This window comes from Stenella coeruleoalba, assembly GCF_951394435.1.
Source record: "Stenella coeruleoalba genome assembly, chromosome: 2".
Lineage (NCBI taxonomy): Eukaryota > Metazoa > Chordata > Mammalia > Artiodactyla > Delphinidae > Stenella > Stenella coeruleoalba.
In genome coordinates this window covers 27261660-27283310 of record NC_137147.1, presented here as the reverse complement: position 1 = coordinate 27283310, position 21651 = coordinate 27261660, and the positions used below count along the sequence as shown (strand labels likewise).

The window sequence follows — 21651 nt, the reverse complement described above, 5'->3', positions numbered from 1 at the left end:
GTGCTACCTGCTTTCACTTTGAAGCATGATCTGCCCAAAGCTGGGAGGCCCAAATTCAGCCCACAAATATTTATTGCACACCTAAACCGTGACCGTCTCTGTTCTAAGTGCTGGGGATACATTATACTTCAAAAACAAGCAAACAGACTCATAGAGAAAGAAATCTTATTTGTGGTTACCAGAGGTGAGGGAGGTGGGGGAATTGGATGAAGGTATAAACTTCCAGTTATAAGATAAATAAGTACTAGGGAGGTAACGCACAACATGATAGATTAACACTGCTGTATGTTATATATGAAAGTTTTTAAGAGCATAAGTCATGAGTTCTCATCACAAGAAAAATTCTTTTTAATTTCTCTAATTTTGTACCTATATGAGACAACGGATATTCATTAAACTTTCTGTTATAATCACTTCATGATACACATAAATCATTACGCTGTATATCTTAAACTTACACAGTGCTACATGTCAATTATATCGCAACAAAACTGTAATTTTAAAAAATTGCTGGGGATACATCAGTGAACCAGACAAGGTCCCTAATCTTATGGATTTTATATTCTGGGGGTAGAGTGACAAATGAATGGCCTTCAAAATGTACAGGATGTATGGGGAACAATTAGCTCAGCTGGAGACAGTTTGAGTTGGCACTATGGCAGATCAGGAGATGTGGATGCAGAAGTAAGCCTACTTGGTGAAGATCTTCAACTCGGTTAAAGGGCAATGGGAGCCCTTTAGAGGTTCCTTGGGGTTCTGTTTCTTTGTTCCGGTGTTAGGGAGCGAGGCAAGTGATTATTGCTTTTTTCAATATTTGAGGAACCTGAGGCTTAGGAAGGCAATGTCACCTGCCCAAGGCCACACAAGTGTAAGATAAGGCAGGCAAGTCTGCCAAGGTCCGAGTTCGAAGCCCATGCCGCCTTCGGCTCTTTTCCGGTAGTGCAGAGGAGGAACGGCGCGGTGCCCCTGGGTGCCAGGACAGAGGGGCACCTTCGGGAGGACCGGCCCCGGCCGGCTGGCAGCGCGGCAGCCTCACCAGCGCGGACAGCTGGCTTGAGGCGGTGGCAGCTCCGCGCTGCCCGTCGGTTCCCCCCGCCCGCCAGTGGTTCGCTCCGAACACCCCTCCCCGAGCGGCGGGTGCCGCGGCCCGCCCCGCTTCCGGTTGTTGCCGGGCCCTATATCCGGTGGCCGCCTGCCCTCCGCTCCGCCGCCTCCGCCACCGCCGGCGCGATGCTGTCCCGGTCCCGCTTCCTGTCCCGGGCGTTCAGCCGCTCGCTCTCCGCCTTCCAGAAGGTATGGTACGGCCGGGCCGGGGCCCCGGCGGGTGAGAAACTCGCCGGCGGCGGACGGGCGGCTTGGGGACAGGGACAGGGGCGTGGCGCCCCGGCCAGGCCGGGCACCAAGGGCACTGGGACTCGGAGGCCGCGGGCTGGGCGGCCCAGAGCCGCTGTTGCCCTCGGGGCCGTCTTGCGGAGCTCACCGGCCCGTCGCCTTCCCGAGACAGCCGGCGCCCCGTCCCCTGCTGGACCCCACCCTCCGCCCCGGCGGAGGAGCCGCCTTAGAGCCGCGCCCGCCCCCGCACGAGACTCAGAGTTCGGGAGGAGGCGCCGCGGAAGCCCCGACGGGATTCGGGGGCCCGCTTCCTTTCTGTTTAAGTTGGTGGATATCAATCCGGTTGGGAAGTTGAGATAGTTTGGCAGGCCCCGTGTGCTGACGGACTGAGAGCCCGCCCAGGCTGTTGCCTTCACCTTTTGGAGTCATGAGATTCGCCTGTCACCGGCACCTGGGCAGCTTTGAGTCTGTGCTTGAAAGAGAAAGCTGTTTATTCTCCCCTTTCGTCTTGGGTGACGTCGATAATGTCTTCTTTCTCAACAGGGGAACTGCCCTCTAGGGAGACGTTCCCTGCCTGGTAAGTTCTGCCCTTGCCGTCACCTAAAATGCTGTCCTCCTGGGCAGAGCAGTATGCGAGGAAATCGGGGTGCCTGTGTTTCTTCGCATCGTGTTCAGATAGATAGAAGTGAAACAGGTGTTGTTTAATAACAGCTATCATTTATTCATTTAGCACTTAGCTACTCAGTATCTGCTGAGTGTCAGGCACCATGCTAGGCCCTCACAAGGGATCCAGCAGTGATGGGTTCTCGCCCTCCTGGAGCTTACAGTCTAGTGGGAAAGACAAAATGTAAATTGCTAAACAAGTGAACTATTGTGACTCTTGGTTAAATGCTGAGAAGGAAACATACGAAGCTGGACACTAAAGCTGTGACCCAGAGGATGTGACAGGCCAGCCGGATGAAAAGCAGGAGAAAGAAAGAGAATAGCATGTACAAAGTCCCTGAGGAGGGAAAAGCTTGGCAGTATTTTGGAACTGGAAAAAGGGTGGTTTGGCCAGAGCATTTTAGTTGAGGGAGAGAGTGGCATGAGATAGAAGATGGCATAGAGACTAGCGAGAATTTAGGTTTTATCTCAACAGTTCTTTATATGCGTGGCATAAGTATTTGTTGAATGAGTTGATCTTATTGTGGGCATTCTGTGTGCCAGGCATTGTTCTGAGTGCTTTCTGTGCATTTTTTCAGTTAATCATCAAGAAAGAGTAAAAGAGGTGTTTTCTCTATTTTACAAATGTATAACTCAAGACTTAAGAGAGGTTAAGTGCCTTGACCAAGGTGATGCAGCCAACTATTGGTCAAGCCAGGTCTGCCTATTCCTCAGCCCGAACTCCTAACCCACCATGTTATCATTTACTCATATAATCAACAGATTATTGAATTCTTACTACATGCCAGGCAGTGTGCTACGTGACAGGGATAGAGGTGGTCTCTACCCTCCAGGATCTTAGGGGCTACTTGGAGAGAAAACAAATATATATTTATGCATACTTAAGGACATAATTACATTGTGATTACTATAAAGGAGAAGTGGAGTGTAATGAGAGGATGGGATGATGTAGCCAGGCTTGGGAGGGTGGAGAGTGTGGTGGCAACGTCAGTAAAGGCTTCCCCAAAGAAGTGACATTTAAGCTAAGTCTTGAAGAATACATAGGAGTTGGCCAGGAGAACGATATTCTAAACAAAAGGGATTGCTTGTGCAAAGGTTTTCAGGCAGGAAGAGACTTGACCGGTCATAGAAATGGAAAGGAAGCCTGTCTGGGAGGGCTAGACAGGAATATGGAAAGTTTTTGGACTTTATCCTTAGAGTCATGAGATCATAGGCACCTAGCACAGTGTTCGCTCATAGTGGACTCTCAGTAATAAACTTTTTAACTTGGAATTTTGAAAAATGTCAGTAAACATTTTCTCCACTTCATAGATTGGCAGGACAATGGGAAGAGCCTTGTATTTGGGGGTTGCGTTGTGGTTCAGGGCTTCTCCTTGGGCTAGTCACTTAACCTCCAGAAGCCCTGCTTATATATGAAACGGGAGTAATGGCAGATGGTCGTTCCACTTCAGGGAGTTGTGAGACACAAAAATCAAAATGAGGTCATTACATGAAAGCTTTTTATAAACTCTTAAACACTGTACAAATGAAACTTGCTATAGGATGAACTCTAAATTGGAGTTAGGGTTCCAAAAATCAGTAAGGGCTGCTGACTGTTCTAGCTCAAATATATGCTGTGTTTGGGATTTGTACTGCAGCATCATTGGTTACTGGATATAGAGGTGACTTAACTTGCCTCTGAAACCCTGGGGGTGTTTGTAAGGAGGAGGGCACAAGAGAGAATTGTCTCCCATTTGGTGTTTACCCTGCCCGTGGTTCAGAAAGAGTTGTTAATAGATCTGAAAAAATAAGACACATGAAAGAATATAATCAGGTGAAGCAGATATAGTAATCAGTTGTCAGTTGAAGAAGTGCAGTTATCCGTGATAAGGACAATTGGTGGGGCAGAAAGGAGCTCGCACCTTGTTGAGTATGACCAGAGTGGAAGGCCTCGGGAAGAGTGTAGGAAAACAATAAACTGAAAGGAGGGACAATGATTTGCTTGGTCCTAGAGCAAGCTGGAGACCTTAGGCCTGAAGTAGCCTAGTCTTTGCTACTGGGGTTCAGGCAACAAGACTTCCTGCTCAGTGCATTTTAAGTAACCAGGGAAACAAACTCAGATCAAACATTCCCACTGCTTCTCTGATTAGGCTATATGTAGTCACAGGATAAGCCATCATGTGTCTTTTTCAAGCTTCAATTGTATTTGAAGTCTTGGGGAGTAGAGCATTTTAGTATGAAAACATAAAGGGATAATGAAAGTTTATGAGTTTTAAGATAAATAAGATTATAGAATTCTCCCCTTTCTTCCTCAAAGCCATTCCCACCCGAAGTCCCACATGCCTGTTGTTCTCTGCCATTACTATTGCTGTGGTGGAAAAGTTTAAGAAGCAGGACTCTGTGTGATAAAGATTATGTTGTTGCCTGCTGTTGATCCTGTTCTACCTCAGAGTTAGGGGGTGAACAGACTTCTTTTCCATTCCCAGCAGGTATCCTGTATAAGATAAAGAGTTGTTGGTTAAGAGTTGTTTTGTTTCTTGCAGGGATCTCCTTATGTCAGGGACCAGGTTACCCTGACAGCAGGAAGACTGTGTAAGTATCACTGGGAAGCACAGATATGTGGACATGGGGTATTTAAGACACCAGTTGAACCATCTGCTGTCTTAACTGTCTTTCAAGCCCAGTAATCAAGCTGGTCATGTTGAGTCCCTCTACCTAATCTTGATGTTAATTTATGACATGTGCTTGAGCTTCAGCCCCATGTTAATTAAGTGCTGGACCAGGAGTGTGTCTGTCCTGAGGTGTTTAGATTATAATGGAAGTGAAGCTGGAATCCTCTTTTTATGGGAATAGATACAGAAAGGTGCTCCTAAATATTCTGGTTGGATACAAGTGAAGCTGAGGGACTGGAGGTTACATCTATTGTGGAGATTAAGAGCATCTGTTTGGTTGCATGGTTACTCATTTTAGAAACAGTAAAAGCAGAAGACTAGTCAGTTGAGTCATGGGACTTTGCCTAGTTCAGAGGGAATGCTATTATTGCATAATGCAAAGTTTGGGGAAAGGCCACCCATGTGTGTTTCAGATTAACTTCTGCTTATGAATGTTGCTTAATGCTACTTTGCATTCCAAGTATTTTCAGGGTGGTGGTAAGAGGATGCTCTTTAGTTACCTGTTGAGCAGCTGTCAAGCTATTTTCTCTACAGGTAGGATCTTCAAAATGAAGGGTGAGCAGATTGGCTCCTTCTTCACTGTGCATTACAAGCATAATCCCATTGTAAATGTTCTTTTTGCTGTTTCTAAGTATTCTACTGTTAACATCTAATACTTTTGTAATTTAAAAGTTATTTAGGGAGATTCAAAATGTGTTACTCATCTGCAGTTTAAATGAAAAGTGGAGCAGCCACAAATCCTATGCAATAAATGCAATAAATAACTATTCAAAAGTAAATTATTTTAAAATACCCTAAACTTTGAGGGATAAGGATCACACATTAGGGTATTACTCTAATCTAATAACTGTTTTTGTGTCGTATATTGTCTTTTTTCATGAATAAGGTACCCATTTTACTTAAAAATCTTTTATTGTAAAACTATTTTTGGTTTTATGTTTTTATTTAATAGCTTATAAATTTACATGGTTCAGAAGTAAAATGAGTGTCCATGAGGAGATTTTTTCCTGTTCTCCGGTGCCACCAAGTTTCTCTTCCCAGAGGCAGCCAGTGCTCCATGTTCTCGGGTGTCCTCAGAGAGCAGTCTCTGCATTTATACATTACCTGTTAGTTCTTGCCTATGAACATGTACCTATACATGGTTGTAAACTGTTGGCAGAACACTTTGTGTTCTGTATTTTTTTAATAACATACATTTTCCCCTTGATTTTACATAGACCTTATAGTTATTTTGAAATTATAAAAATAAAAATATCAAAAGGCAACTTAAATCTGTTATACTTTTCTGTTATAAAGATGGTTATGGTAGAATATTCAAACAGTCCTGAAGTGTAGAAAGTGAAAGTCCCCATCAGTCCAAATCACTCTTCCAAAATGTGTGTGTATGTAACAGATAACCATAGATACCGTATATATCTACGTTTCCCACTCTCCAGTGGTAACCACTATTAATGATTTTGTGCATACAAGGTAATATATTTTTTTGTGTGTGTGGTACGCGGGCCTCTCACTGTTGTGGCCTCTCCCATTGCGGAGCACAGGCTCTGGATGCGCAGGCTCAGGGGCCATGGCTCACTGGGCCCAGCCGCTCCGCGGCATGTGGGATCTTCCCAGACCGGGGCATGAACTCGTGTCCCCTGCATCGGCAGGCGGACTCTCAACCACTGCGCCACCAGGGAAGCCCTACCTTGCTCTTTTGAAGTTCCTCTTGAATGAGTCCAGAATGGACTGATATGCTGCCTCCTGGCAAGAGAACAGATTAGGAGATACTGTATCAGTTTTTTGGTGTTTTGTTTGTTTGTTTGTTTTGCATATAACACCTTGTTTTACTTGTTAACTGTCTCATCTTGCTGTCCTATATAAATCTATAATCGTGTGGACAGAAATTCTGTTGTATGTGGCACAGTGGCATGTACCCTGAGGACACACAATTTATCTTACTTGCATTTAGTTAAGAAAAAAACGTCATCAGGAAGCTGAGTCCTTTTGGTGGGTATGCAAAGGGCCAAGATGCTATCTTTTTCTTCAAAGACCCAAACTAGATCTGTTCTGGGAGAGCTGGCATTTCACTGCAGCACATTTCACTCACCCAAGGGACTCACTGTTTAAGACACCCAAGTCATCCAGGCTTTGCTCTAGACATGCTGAGTCAGAATCTCTGGGAATGGGGCCTAGACATGTATGCTTTGAAAAAGTTCTCCCAGGTAACACTGATGGGCACTCCTAGTCAAGAATCACTGATTTAAAGGGAAGGTGGGGCTTCCGTGGTGGTGCAGTGGTTGAGAGTCCGCCTGCCGATGCAGGGGACGCGGTTTCGCGCCCCGGTCCGGGAGGATCCCACATGCCGCAGAGCGGCTGGGCCCGTGAGCCATGGCTGCTGAGCCTGCGTGCCCGGAGACTGTGCTCCGCAACGGGAGAGGCCACAACAGTGAGAGGCCCGCGTACCGCAAAAAAAAAAAAAATAATAATAATAAAAAATAAAGGGAAGGTGAAGGAATCTAAAAAAGAGTGGATATATGTATAACTGATTCACTTTGCTGACAGCAGAAACTAACACAACATTGTAAATCAACTATACTCCAATAAAAATTTAAAAAATGAAAATAAAAAAGGGAAGGTGACCCGTGATGCCTTATCTAGACTAAAATGTGAGTGAATCACCTGTTAAAGGAGTTTACTTTTATGTTTGTTTTCTAGCATTAACAGCGGTAGTGTCTTCAGTGTTCGCTTTTTCAGAACTACAGCTGTGTGCAGTAAGTACCTTCAGCTCCCTACCTTATTGGGAATGGAGTTTTAATGGAAGAACAACAATTGACTGAATTTAATTAAAGAAAAAAATTAAAAAGGAGAAATGTGGACTATGTGATTTTTTTTCCCCCTCTTTTACTAGAGGATGATGTGATTACAGTCAATACCCCAGCATTTGCAGAATCTGTCACAGAAGGGGATGTCAGGTGGGAGAAAGGTAAGATTTAGTGCCTTCTCACTTCTTAAGTTTAAATACTTTTGAAAAGTCCCCTTTACCCCCACGATAATCAGTGGCTCCACCCTTTTCTTTACCTGCAGTGTACTTTCCCCTGGCTTTAGGAAAGGGGTCTTGTAACACACCTGCCAATGGGGATTTTGTGGCTACTGGAGGGTTCCCCCCTGCACCCTAAGAGGTAGCCTTTGACTATCTTTTCAGCTGTTGGAGACACAGTTGCAGAAGATGAAGTGGTTTGTGAGATTGAAACTGACAAGGTAGGCTTGTCCTATTAGTACCAACTTTTCATGGTCTCCCCTTGGTTTCTTAACCTAATGAAAGGAACAGGGACTTAACTGTTGGTTATAGATAATTTTTAACTGCCTCAGTTGTAAAATTGTTGGAATAGCTCATTAAAAAGAAAACATTAAAAGTTTAATTTTAGATTGTTCTAGGTGTATGTACTATGTACTTTAATAGCTTTAGTTTTATAGCTTTTGTGTGTGTGTGCATGAGCTGTTTCCAGTTGTTTTTATGTATCACTTGGAAACACATTAACTGAATCTTGCTTTAGTGTTCTGAGAAAGGACAGAAAGGGTGAATCTTCACAGTAGCATTGATTACTCTTACTCTGAAAGTGTGGCCTTGGTGTTTCTATATACAGGGTCTTGTGTATCTGTGTTGCAACTCTTGTGACTCATTTGAGATTCTATACAATTAATTTTCTAATGCTGAGTAAAAATTTGGACTCTTTCTCCATCTGTCTTCTTTTCAAGACATCTGTGCAGGTTCCATCACCAGCAAATGGCATGATTGAAGCTCTTTTGGTACCTGATGGGGGAAAAGTAGAAGGAGGCACTCCTCTTTTCACACTCAGGAAAACTGGCGGTAAAGAAGTTCTCCTGGTTGTCAAGGTCTCCAGTGTTCCCCCTTGGAACTGGGGCTGAGCATAATATACTAATTCCTTGATACCTCAAAGACCATTTGGCATTCCCTCTGCCCTTTTTGAGGCAGTAAGAGGGGAGCTATTTATATTGTGAACTTTAAATGTCAAGTTTTAGAAGAAAAGGGTATTAAAAAAATAAAGCTCATAATACTCTGTTCTTTATTGTGCTGGACCTTTTCTTAAATAGGAATGAAGAAGATTCTAAAGACAGTGATTTCCCCCCACCCCAATCCCGGCGTCAGAGTCACATGGAGGCTTTAAAAATAATACAAATGCCTAGATTCTGAGTCCCAGGGATTCTGATATATTAAATCTGGGGTTTTCAGATCCTGGTTATCTTATCATAGTTTTCATTGTTGTTGTTGTTGTTGTTGTTTTTAATGCTCTCCAAGTGATTCTGATACACAGCTAGGGCTGGGAGCCACTCTTCTAAAACGAGAAGTAGTATTTCATCCTGTCTGTTATAGAGAATTTGGTGTAGTTTTTTCATATCTATTCTCTCATAACATTTTTTAGGGAGAGTTGGATTTCTCTTGGGAAGAAATGAGAAATAAGGAAATGAATTTGTACTGGATCTCACAGCCAGTATTAGAGATTAGAAAAGAACTTTCTGATTCTTAATTAAATGCTGTAACTACTAAAGTATTTTTTTCATTGTTAAGATAGTTAAGCAGAAAGATGGTAGATTGCATCGTTATGATTGATCAGGGCAAGACCAGAAGCCCAGAATAGAAACAACATACAGTAGAAGGCTAGGGGATAAGATTGATTCTTCTAGTTGGAGAATTTCATCTTCTGATCATTCCTTAAGAGAATGTTCTTCTAATTTAAATGTAAACCCAGATGTGATGTCCAAATTGGTAAAATCAAAAATATTTAAAGTTGTGAATTTATATTGCTTGACCACCTCATTGGTTTATAAAGTTACCCTAGATAAAATGCTTTGAAGTCTTCAGTCTAAATGTGCCCTTGATTATTTAAACTTTTAAGTTTTAATAGTTAAGAGTATTCTCCCACATGGGATGTTAAAATAGAAGAGGAGACGATCAGTATTACCATAACTAGAAAGGTGTTGCTCTTATGTGTGTATTTTAACATCTTAAATTACCTGGGTTTCTTTTGCTTTGAAGTTTACATTACCATGGACTTCAGTAGGTGCTTTGAAAGTACTGGCTGAATTTGATGATCAGTAGATATTTGTGAAATCAGGAAGGCAGCTGAATTAAGTCAGTTATCTAACGTAGGACATCTAGGAGCCCTGGGGAATAGCAGCATAGTGCCTTAAATCATTCTGTGTATCTCAAAGCTTTACATGTATAGCAAATACTCAGGAAGTATTTGTTAATTGATTGGAGATAGAGCTTTTGCTGCTAAATTCTACTTAGTATCTGCAATTTGGTTGCTTTCCATTCTAGATAGTGCCAATGGCATCTATTTTTCCTGTTTTTCAGCTGTTCCTGCTAAGGCCAGGCCAGCCGAAGCTCCTGCTGCCGCAGCCCCAAAAGCAGAACCTGCAGCATCGGCAGTTCCTCCTCCCCCTGCAGCATCTATACCCACTCAGATGCCACCAGTGCCCTCGCCCTCACAACCTCTCACTAGCAAACCAGGTAAGCCTCTGGCTCCCACGTGTCTTTATGTGGGAGAACAACATCTCATCTTATGTCATGTTCCCTCACAGTCTAAGACTAATTACGGCTCTGAACAGGCTCCACTGTCTGCTTTGTAGAAAGAATTCTAGACTTTGTATCAGAAGACCTGATACAAAGGGTTTGCATCTCAGCTTTTTAGCTGAGTGTATAGCTGTGTGACTTTAGGCTAGTTATTTAACTTCTCTGAGCAGATTGTTCGTTCGTGAAGTAGGAATGATAGTAATTCACCTCAGCATATCTTGAAGATTAAGTGACAGTACGGTATGAAAGCACTGGCATGTACTCAAGTAAATGTTTCTCATTTTCTGATGCAGTGTACCCTTTCTTCATTTTCAGTGTCTGCCGTAAAACCCACTGCTGCCCCTCCAGTAGCTGAGCCAGGAGCTGGCACAGGTCTGCGTTCAGAACATCGGGTAAGTCTCTGAGGACCACTTCCAAGAAAGAAGCCGAGGGGCAGTGCTGAGATTAATGGAGTGGGTATGCTCTGCCTACGTTTGAATGGCTGGCAGCTGATTCCCTTGGCCTTGACAAGGAAATTGAGTTTAGGATGCGACTTGTTCAGTGACATGACTGTCAGATGACAGGACTAGAACCAGAGGTCTTCTGAACACTTGTCCATTGGTTTTTCCCACTTTGTTATGCCAGCAGTGAAATGCTGTGGGTGAGTAAGATATACGCAGGGGATGGTAGCCTAGTGACGCATCCCTTCCCTCCCACGATAACGCATACTTCGGAGAGGTGGTTTAGTGAGCTCTATTCCTATACTTCCGGGATACTTAGCTGAGGGCTACCCAGTGGCAGTCAGGAGCAGACATAAGACCTCAAGGAAGTATGGTCAAGAGGGTGGGTTCCTCTGCCTGAGAATACCTCCTAAAAATACTATAGCCTCAAAAGTTTGTTGCCTCTGAGTTTCCATTCCACCAGTAGCTATTCTCGGGCAAGTCTTTATTACCAGAAATTTCCCTTTGTGCAATGACTCCTGGGCTGGCTAGCCCTACCCCACACTCTTCCATAAATTGGTCTTGGTTTTTAAATCAAACCATATCCGAGGCCTCTATTCTTTTTTTTTTTAATAGAAACATCTTTATTGGAGTATAACTGCTTTACAATGTTGTGTTAGTTTCTGCTGTATAACAAAGTGAATCAGCTATATGCATACGTATATCCCCATATCCCCTCCCTCTTGCGTCTCCCACCCTCATCCCACCCCTCTAGGTGGTCACAAAGCACCGAGCTGATCTCCCTGTGCTGTGCGGCTGCTTCCCACTAGCTATCTGTTTTACATTTGGAAGTGTATATATGTCCATGCCGCTCTCTCACTTCTTCCCAGCTTACCCTTCCCCCTCCCCGTGTCCTCAAGTCCATTCTCTACGTCTGTGTCTTTATTCCTGTCCTGCCCCTAGGGTCATCAGAACCATTTTTTTTTTTAGATTCCATATATATGTGTTAGCACACGGTATTTGTTTTTCTCTTTCTGACTCCACTCTGTATGACAGACTCTAGGTCCATCCACCTCACTACAAATAACTCAATTTCATTTCTTTTTATAGCTGAGTAATATTCCATTGTATATACATGCCACATCTTCCTTATCCATTCATCTGTCGATGGACTCTTAGGTTGCTTCCATGTCTTGGCTATTGTAAATAGTGCTGCAGTGAACATTGTGGTACATGACTCTTTTTGAATTATGGTTTTCTCAGGGTATATGCCCAGTAGTGGGATTGCTGGGTCATATCGTAGTTCTATTTTTAATTTTTTAAGGAACTTCCATACTGTTCTCCATAGTGGCTTATCAATTTACATTCCCACTAACAGTGTAAGAGGGTTCCCTTTTCTCCACACCCTCTCCAGCATTTATTGTTTGTAGATTTTTTGATAATGGCCATTCTGACTAGTGTGAGGTGATAACCTCATTGTAGTTTTGATTTGCATTTCTCTAATGATTAGTGATGTTGAGCATCTTTTCATGTGTTTGTTGTAGGCCTCTATTCTTGGTCAAACTTCAGGCACATCTGAGTGGGTAGTTTGTGTTTCCTTGTTCTTGCACAGAGGAGCAAGGCCACCACAGGAAAGAGGAAGCCTGGATCTCTCCCTGTATTTAGATACTACAGTCTGTCCTTATCCACTCCTAGGAAGCCCAGTGCTCCCTCAGACTAAGTGTGAAGGGTTAGTTCCAGAGAGACCAGGTGGTCAATACTTGTCCCACTTTCCCTTTCAGGAGAAAATGAATAGGATGCGGCAGCGCATTGCTCAGCGTCTGAAGGAGGCTCAGAATACCTGCGCAATGCTTACCACTTTCAATGAGATTGACATGAGGTGAGAGCTCTAGTCCTCTTCCTCCCTGTGCCCATTTTCTTGGAGAACACTTGAACTTGCCCAAGTCCCTACCTAGTGCTGATTCTAAAACTAACTTAACAGGAAAGAAGTACTTCTTTGCAGTGCTTGTTGACTTATACAGAGTGACCCACTGGTTTCACTCTCTAATCGACTTTCCTAATACTGTGCCTGCCTCCTCTGTGACCTAAAAAACTTAGCCTTTTACTTTTATACCTGAATCTTGTGATTTCTGATAAACGAGGCTGGTAATAGTCTTAAAATCTAATGACTACTGTCGAGCTGACAAGTAGAGAGATAGGGCATCCAGGCTGACAAGGCTCCCCTAGGGATACAGAATCACTTGACAGCGTGTCCAGAGTCAGGCGCCATACCCTGCTTCCTTCTCACTGGGACTGCTCCTTATGTGTCTTCCTAAGCGACTCAGAATTGAGTGGGTGGAAAGGCATAGGCTTGTTGTATCTTTCACCTTTCCCAGCTTTGATAATGAAATGGGAAGCAAGTTGTGCTTTTAAAGAAAAACTTCAGAATTAACCAAAGGGGCTAATTCAGTATACCCATTTCTGTAGTGAGCTAATCGTTGACTCACTTATCTTCTTCAAGACTTTGATGTTTATAGGTGTCAGGACTGTAGGGAAGAGAATGTAGTTAAAGTCAACAAACAGTTTTTGAGTGCTTACTGTGCACAGTATATTACACTATATTTGAGGGAGATGCAAAGATGAGTGAAAAAGAGCCCTTACCTTCATAGAGCTACCATCTTGCTTAGATAAATAGAAAGTAAAATCTCTAGTGTCAGTATCAGGAGGATACAAAACGTATGAAGTGGAGAAGAGAATGAGATCATTTGTTTATGAGGTGACAGGGTGGAGGTAGGGATCAGGAAAGGCTTCCTGGAGGAAAGAGATTTTTAATAGACCTTAAAGAACGACTAGCACTTTGACATAGTGGAGGAAGGTCATTCCAGAAGATGTTAACAATATGGACCTGGCACAGACAGGAAAGTACATGACACATTTGAGAAACAATCGCTGTGAGAAATATGTGTAAGAAAGAATGGTAGAGAAAGTTGGATCCATACTTCAGAATGTTTTAAGTGCCAGGGTAAGAGTTCGTAGTTAATACAGGAGGTGAAATCATCAAGTCTTCAGGTCATCTCTTTGTTTTTTATTTTTGTCCCAAGTGTTTAGTCTGTGAATCTACATTTCATTAAGGAAATTGGTCTCCTTTGGAAGGAGTCTGAGAAGTGTAGAGAGGGGAGTGTGCTGTGGCACTCACAGAGTAGGACTCTGTGGCCCATTTCACTAGATGTCATACATTCTATTGTGAAGCTTCCCAAAAGACTGGATGTCATTCAAGCCAAAGATTTCTCTCCTATCCATAGGATGTAGGGAAGGACCTTGACTAATGAATCACAAGGGCTGCAGCTTATGTTTCAGTGCATTAGGGCCAAATTGTACACAAATCGAATTGGGCTTTGAAATTCTACCCAATTCCTTAAGACAAAACATGTAAATATTTGTGGCCTTGAAAGATGCAGTTGGCCCAACAGCTTTGATTGAAGGTAAGTACAATAGCTGGATCTCCTTTCAGCAGCTAATCGAAGTGTCACTTAATGATGGCCTGGGGTCTTACTGCAGTCAGTAATCTGGTTTAGATTGAGTGCCCTTTGGGTCTTGCACTGATCAGCTAACCCATAAGGGGCCTTTCTGAGACCTTCTCCTCTCCCCTGTTGTCCCAGCCTCTGCCTGCAAGGGCAGAGCTCTGAAATAGAAACTACTTAATGACCAGACAATAGCATTTGGGCAGTTTTGAGAGCAGAGATGTTTATCACTCCTCTTTCCCTCTTCTGCAGCTCTTGTGTCTTGGGAACCAGTAATGTCTTTAGGGTGGTAATCCTAGCACTAAATGAGGTTAGACTCAGGAAAACAAAACATTTTAAAACCAATCAGTCTCCCTAGGAAAACTTCCCTTTTAAAAAACAAAAGGTCTAAAGGGGGGAGTTAAAGTTATATCATCTTATCTTTCGTGCTAATGTCAAATTAGGCCATTATAGAGAGAAAGGGAGAATTGAGCATTTGGGCCTAAGATAAAGTTAAATTCGATTTCCATCTCGGAACTGTATTCCCATAAATACAGAGGTTTCTGCAGCAAAATGATGGGAAAGCCATTTCCCACTAACTCTGTTGCACATGTGTTGTATGTATGTGAAAAACCAGCCCCGAAGGAACGAAGACTGGTCACCTTGCAAAGGCTTCTTAGGGGCCTTGCTGCTTGTACTTTAAAAAGCTTAGATCCACACATGGTCACTTTTCTAAATACCAGGGAAACCACGTCCATCAAACTAATCTTAACAGCAGGAACTGTGTCTTTATTATCTTTATATCTTGGTGCCCTGCATTGACCCCCACGTGTGGTGGGTGTTAGTACCTGTTTGAAGGAACAAACGGGGGCTTCCCTGGTGGCGCAGTGGTTGAGAGTCCACCTGCCGATGCAGGCGACACGGGTTCGTGCCCCGGTCTGGGAAGATCCCACATGCCGCGGAGCGGCTGGGCCCGTGAGCTATGGCCGCTGAGCCTGCGCGTCTGGAGCCTGTGCTCCGCAACGGGAGAAGCCACAGCAGTGAGAGGCCCGCGTACCACAAAAAAAAAAAAAAACGGTAGAAGGAACAAGCGGATGGAGCTGCTAACTCTGGGGAGATGAATGAATCTACTGACTTTCTCGTGAGCCTAAAACAACACTGGATTATACCCGTCCACAGATAGTCATGACTGCTTTTGCTCCCATGAAGCCCATGCACCTGTGGGGCTTTGGGGTTTATTTCATCTTCACTAGTTAGGAGACAGGAGGAATGTCACAGGGAAGTCATAATCAGGTTTGGTGGTATTTTGAAAATAAATGAGACAAAAAGAATGGTGCTTACTTTGCGGACTTTGTTTATGCTTAAAAAAAAGCTTTTTTCGGTGTGGATGGCTCATGATTGTAGTGTAGCTGGAAGTCACTTTCTTGTCCAGGGTGAGGATGTTGCTGTGCTCTCTGAGCTCTCGTTCATATTGTCTAACTGAAATCTTTGACTTCTGGAACACAAAGGAGCCCTGTAAAGGGCTCAATCTACCTTAAAGACAGATTGGATCCGGTTCCTTTGCGTCCAGGTTTTGTAAAGGAATAAAGTTATTGTGTTGACCTCTAGTGGACTATTTCAAAACTTGAACTTAGGTAGTTGGTCCACAGTAAGGGAATAAAGCTTATGCAGCTGTGTACACAGAGTTAGAAACCAGTATGAAAGTCAGAATTGAGGCTGCTTTTGTGGTCAGTTTGTTTTGTAATGTTAATGTGTCTTTGCAGTAACATCCAGGAGATGAGGTCTCGGCACAGAGATGCTTTTCTGAAGAAACATAACCTCAAACTAGGCTTCATGTCGGCATTCGTGAAGGCCTCAGCCTTTGCCTTGCAGGAGCAGCCTGTTGTAAATGCAGGTGAGTTTGTGGTGGCTAGAATCACAGAGGTCCTGGGAGGTGTGCGTGTAAACACACACCTGCTCCCACACACAGACACAAAGACGGCGGTCGACAGACTAAGACTTCTTATTTCATACGTGTGAAAACTTGAGTACCTTCCCTGGGGATTTCTTGACTCACCTTCCCAAATGGACGTCATGATTACCTCCTCCCCCGCAGCTGGACAGAACAGGTTCTCTTCACAGTGCATAGCCTGGCAGCTGCTGTGGTGACAGGCAGTTCTGAGCCAGGCCAGCCATCCAGGCTTCTCGTGTCAGTGTGGAGACTTGTGTTCTGGCTGATGCCCACCCTCCCACAAGCCCTATTATCTTGGGACCTGACTCTTACACCTGGCATAGCTCCAGGGTGACCTTTGATTTCTGGTCAGTGGACCTCATTGGGAGGCCTTGGGCCTGGCCCCTCTTTCCTGGACTTGGTGCCCATTTTCCTTACTTTTTGCTCACCTACATCATTGGAATGTTGACCTAACAAGCAGTTCTCTTTCCCATTGAGACAATTCTCTGTTCCCTGGAAGATTAGAGAGGACAGTGGCACTTCTGCAACCCTCAGCAGTGCAGGGTCCCTAAAAGTCTAGAAATAGAAGTCCTAGTCCCTTCCGCCAAGTGGTGTGCCCTAAGGTGGGTGGAAGGGCTTTGTTTCACCCTGATGCGTATCTCTTTATTTCTTCCGTTCTTCTTATGCTTCCTGATGACTCTCTCCATCGCTTCTGCCTACACATACATGTAGGCATTTCTCAGAGTTCCCCTGACCTCTTTCTCACTTTACATGCTTTTCCCGGGGTGTCTTATCTGTAATACAATGCAGACTTTCTATGAAAAAGATTCCCAAGCCTGTATTTTCTCATGAGCACCAGACCTAAATTTTTAGCTGCTGGTTTGCTCTCTCAGACCACCCTGCTTCCTACCGAGTCTCCTAGAAAGAGGCTTGCCTTCTTGTTGAGAGTGGGCAGCAGAATGGGCAACATCCCCATCCCCCCACTTCCTTTACTAATTTGCCCTTTTTGGGAACACTTTTTAAACCTGCCGTTCGCTAAGGGAGGGCTGGAGTAGAGCTAGCTGACAAGAACTTTGGCACATACTTATCCTGTGTTAGCCTGTGTATTGATCCCTCTGAGGGCTGCCAAGGAAACGGATGCCCCTGTGCTCATGCTTAGTCAGGGCACTTGGGGGAAGTTACAGTTGGCTGGCATGGGAGTAAGAGGAGTGTCAGCTGCCACTTGTAATGCGGTGGGTTTTGTGCTAGTTGGTCACCCCACACTGTACCAAGCACCGTGGTTTTTTCCTCTATGAATGCAAATTTTTCCTCACTAGCCTAGGCCTAGGGAGTTGTATGTAATGTGTGTTTTCTCTCTCATAGTGATTGATGATACAACCAAAGAGGTGGTGTATAGGGATTATATTGACATCAGCGTTGCAGTGGCCACGCCTCGGGTATGTTGGGGCAAGAAGTGGGGAGCTCTGATCTTTGACTCTCTCCTTACCTGTGTGAAGAAGCAGACCCCTGGGAGAGATCTTTCCTGTAGTTCTGTCTTTTTAGAAGGGAGTTACTAGAAGAGTAACCTGTTTTTGACCATACCACGTTCTTCTATCTCTGGCAAGCCTAAATATTTTAGACTCCGTTAATCACGAGTCTGGGGGATATTCTGGGGGAGGGGAGACCATAGGCTTGAATCAAGAGAGTTATAACTATAAAGGGTACTATTAATTTGCAACTGAAAAGAACGTTTCACTCTCATCAGGGTCTGGTGGTTCCCGTCATCAGGAATGTGGAAACTATGAATTATGCCGATATTGAGCGAACCATCAGTGAACTGGGAGAGAAGGTAAAAGAGAAAGGATGGTATGAGCTGCTGGGCAGGTCAGGGAAGAGAGCCTGGGGAAGGCTGGGCCAGTGAGCGGTGCTCAGGGAGCTGGAGCCTCACTTTCTTCTGAAAGGAGTGCGTGGCCCCTGTGAACAGCAGTCACAAGCGAGAGCTGAAGTACAGCTTCCTGGTGGAGCTTATCGTGCTCTTACGACTGAAGAGCTCATCAGAGGAAACCACAGAAAAGTAAAGATTCTGAAGTCCTTTCCCCTGGTGGAGCACTAGTCATAGGCATCTCAGCTGAATGCTTTCGCGTTAAAGCTAGACCTTGGATCGTTGATCTTAGATATGAGCCTTCTGGACTTCCTTTAGGTGAAGAAAGCTGGGTTGACCTTACCTTTCAATTATAAAATCTGTTTTTAGGCCCGGAAGAATGAACTTGCCATTGAAGATATGGATGGTGGTACTTTCACCATCAGCAACGGAGGCGTTTTTGGCTCACTCTTTGGAACGCCCATCATCAACCCCCCTCAGTCTGCCATCCTGGGCATGCATGCCATCTTTGATAGGCCAGTGGTCGTGGGAGGCAAGGTAGGGAACATCACCATTAATGTCCTAGCAGCTAGGCGATAAGGAGAGGTAAGTCTAACTAGATGCTCATTATAAAAGATTCGCTATACTTTCAGGCATAAGTTGCATCTCCTAGTTTCTAATTACTAGCTGAGGCACTGGTTCTTAAATTGTGTGTGGAGTAGCAGCACCTGGGAACTTGTTGGAAATGCAAATTCTTGGACCCCTTCCGAGACCTAGTGAAGCAGAAAGTACAGATGATTCTGATGCATGTTAAAGTTTGAGAACCTTTGAGCTGAGAAAGCTTGCTCCTTCATCTGGGACTAGTCAACAGGCTTCATTCTCTAGGTGCTGTAGAGAGGGGGGATACAGTTGAAGACATGGTCCTTGCTCCTGGGGAACAGAGGACAGCAGGGCAGAGCCATCTACAAGCTGCCAAGTTGTAATGATGAGGCTTAGAGGTTTTCTGGGAGTTTACGGAATGAGGGCAAAGGGTCTGGAGCTGGCCCTAGAAGATATGTTGGTAGGAAAATGTTTTCTGGGACTCCTATGTTTAGAACCTTTTTGGGTCACTAACTCCTTTTTCAATCTAAAAATCATAGATCTTCCCTGAAAATGCTCATACACCCAACTTTGCATAGAGTTTCAGAGAATTTGTGGACCCCAGGATAAAAAAAAAAATTTTTGTTGTTACTATAACCCGAAAGAAGCAACTGCAGGCAGCCAGAACTGAAGAGGAACTTCCCTGTAGACAGCAGACAAGTGAGAGGGCAGAGCATGGTGTTTTGTTTTCTTTTGTTTTGTGTTTTTAAAGGCAGTTGTAAGGAGACTCCTGTTTTCTTGGTTTAAGCTTTTGAGTGTGGGAGCTTTGCACTCAGGGTAGGGCTTGGTCTTTGAATATACTGTACGTATCCAGAAGCAGCAAAGCAGGAAAGGCTCTGCAACTGGGAACTTAACTATGGGCTGTGCTGTGTCATCTCCCCTTTCATCTGGGCTTTCTCTGCCCCGCTGCAGACAACGGGGCAGACAAACCTGTCGACCTCTCTTCTCTGTAGGTGGAGGTGCGGCCCATGATGTACGTGGCCCTGACATATGATCACCGGCTGATCGATGGCAGAGAGGCCGTGACTTTCCTCCGGAAAATCAAGGCAGCGGTAGAGGATCCCAGAGTCCTCCTATTGGACCTGTAGGAGGAAGCCATGCGCCCTACACATCAACCATGCAGGAACTGAAAACCAGTCTTCTCCCTGTCCCCTCACGGGCCCCGGGTTAGCCTGGTGACAGACAGGCCTATGCTGTTGTTCTCAAGCAAGGAAACCAGGGCACTATGTAACCAGCAGTCACAGGTCTCTTGGTGTTCCTGCCAGGCTCTCTCCCTCTCTGCGCCGTTCTCTTACCCTCGAATATCTGATTTCCTTAGGCTTGAGGGAGAGAGAGAGCCTTAATGGATGCTCATTAATATTCCTGCCTTTCTCCATTAGCCCTCCGCTGAGATGATTTTGCTTCTCCCCCGTCCAGTATACCATAGGGAAACTGCCGGGGACCATGTGATTAAGTTTCTATCTCTTGAAAGTCTGTTCTCCAGAGATGCCTAGGAGGGTGCTGTGCCTCCCAAGCTCGGAGCAACCTCTGTCCTGGCTGTGCACGTCCTTACTCGGTTCCACCCGTGTGGAGGTATTGACCACAGGCCAGGAGGTGCTGCTTTGCTTCTTAAATGGCATCTTCATTCTCAGCTGTCACTGACTTCAAGCTGCCTCTTCTACCTCTTCCAGGAAGCACAGGCTGGGGGATTCGGAGGGGCAGGGGATGGGTAGGCAGTGTTGAGGGGGAGGACAGCTTCTGAGGTCAGAGGTTATAAATGAGGCTGGAGCAGAGCCCAGGCCTGCCCTCACACTCTCCGTCATAGCTTTGTACCAGGAAGACCCATTTTGGCACAAGCATGCCCAGCTGTGGTTGTGCTGCCCTTTCCAGACCACTGGGACCATTCTACCACATTATTCTCATCTAGAGCAGATCCTAGCACATGGCAGGGAGACAGCGTGTCACAACCAAGGGCTGGATGGCGCCTGGTAGAGATTGGAGTGAAGGAGGCATACTGTGGACTGGCTCACATTGTCTTGAGCTTTTAAATTCCATTGGTTTAAGCCTGTGGGCTGAAGAGGCAGTTCTGTTCCTTCCTGTATCATGGCCCTTAGGGAGCGGAGCCTTAGCGCTTCCTCCACAGAACACAGGTCTGGGAGAGGATGGATTGTGGTGGAAACCAGCCCAAGATGCTAGTGCACAGTGGGGAAATGGCCGATGTCACCTACGAGGTACTGCTTTGGGTCTGGACACGGTCATTGGAATTCTTCGGAGGATGGTTAAATGCACACGTCTTGTCATGAAAGCTACTGGGCTTCATCGCTTCGTATCCAACTGCATCCAGGCCTGAGGCTGCTGACACTTGACACAGGGAGCCATTTATTTAGTGCAGGGTGCCCATTTGTATTTTGAGCGAAGAAGCAAGGCCTGGGGGTTGGGGTAGGGGGAAGGGGTGGGAGCCAGTACTGAGTGCCTGCAGCATCTCCTATGTCTTCACTATTCAGAACTTGTAACTAAAATATTTAAAGAAACTGATTTTAAATGCAAATTAAAGGGCAAATGTTCGCAGACAGGGTTCCTGCTTCTGTACTTCTTTTGGTTACTGAGGTGGTGCAAGTCTCCAGCACTGTAACTGTCATTAGCACTGAAAGACACGTAATGTCCCTCTCATCCAGAAAAGTGCCCTGGCTTCCTTCCAGGGCACTTCCTTCCTTGAACCTGGTGAGCCCGGCAAGCCACACTGTTGAAGAGAAACTGGTTCTCACCTGCGTGAAGCCCCTTCAAACACCAACAGACATTTAGATTTTGGTGGCGTTGCCTTGCGTTATTTCTGGGATGGATGGGGGAGTGGTGGAGCAACATAGTTTCGCATTTTGCACTTGATTGCCACGTGGGTACCCAGATGCTCAAGGGTGATTTGAACAAATGAGGGTAGATCACCTCCTAGGAGCAAGTGGTGTGTGACGGCGAGTGGACGGGGTTGAGAGATAATCTGCGCTGACTACGTGTGATAGGCTTGATGGTGTCCAGGCTTAAACTCAGCCTGGCTTTTCCGCACACAGTCCCTGCCTGCTCATCTCGCTTGCGGTGATACCATGTTCATGTGAAGGTCTGTCACGGGAACAGAGTGGCTCCTAGAGG

General features: G+C 45.0%; 1 protein-coding gene across 1 annotated transcript; it reads left to right on the top strand.

Moving 5' to 3' along the window:
- The first annotated feature begins 1163 nt into the window (after positions 1-1163).
- On the top strand, positions 1164-21055 carry DLST (dihydrolipoamide S-succinyltransferase). Its single transcript, XM_079913967.1, has 15 exons — positions 1164-1293; positions 1876-1909; positions 4518-4566; positions 7344-7399; positions 7537-7611; positions 7831-7886; positions 8385-8496; positions 10006-10161; positions 10540-10616; positions 12425-12522; positions 15886-16016; positions 17415-17488; positions 17797-17880; positions 18283-18450; positions 19485-21055. The coding sequence occupies exons 1-15, from the start codon at positions 1231-1233 to the stop codon at positions 19617-19619; spliced, it is 1368 nt and encodes a 455-aa protein (XP_079770093.1). The 5' UTR covers positions 1164-1230; the 3' UTR covers positions 19620-21055.
- The last annotated feature ends 596 nt before the right edge of the window (positions 21056-21651 follow it).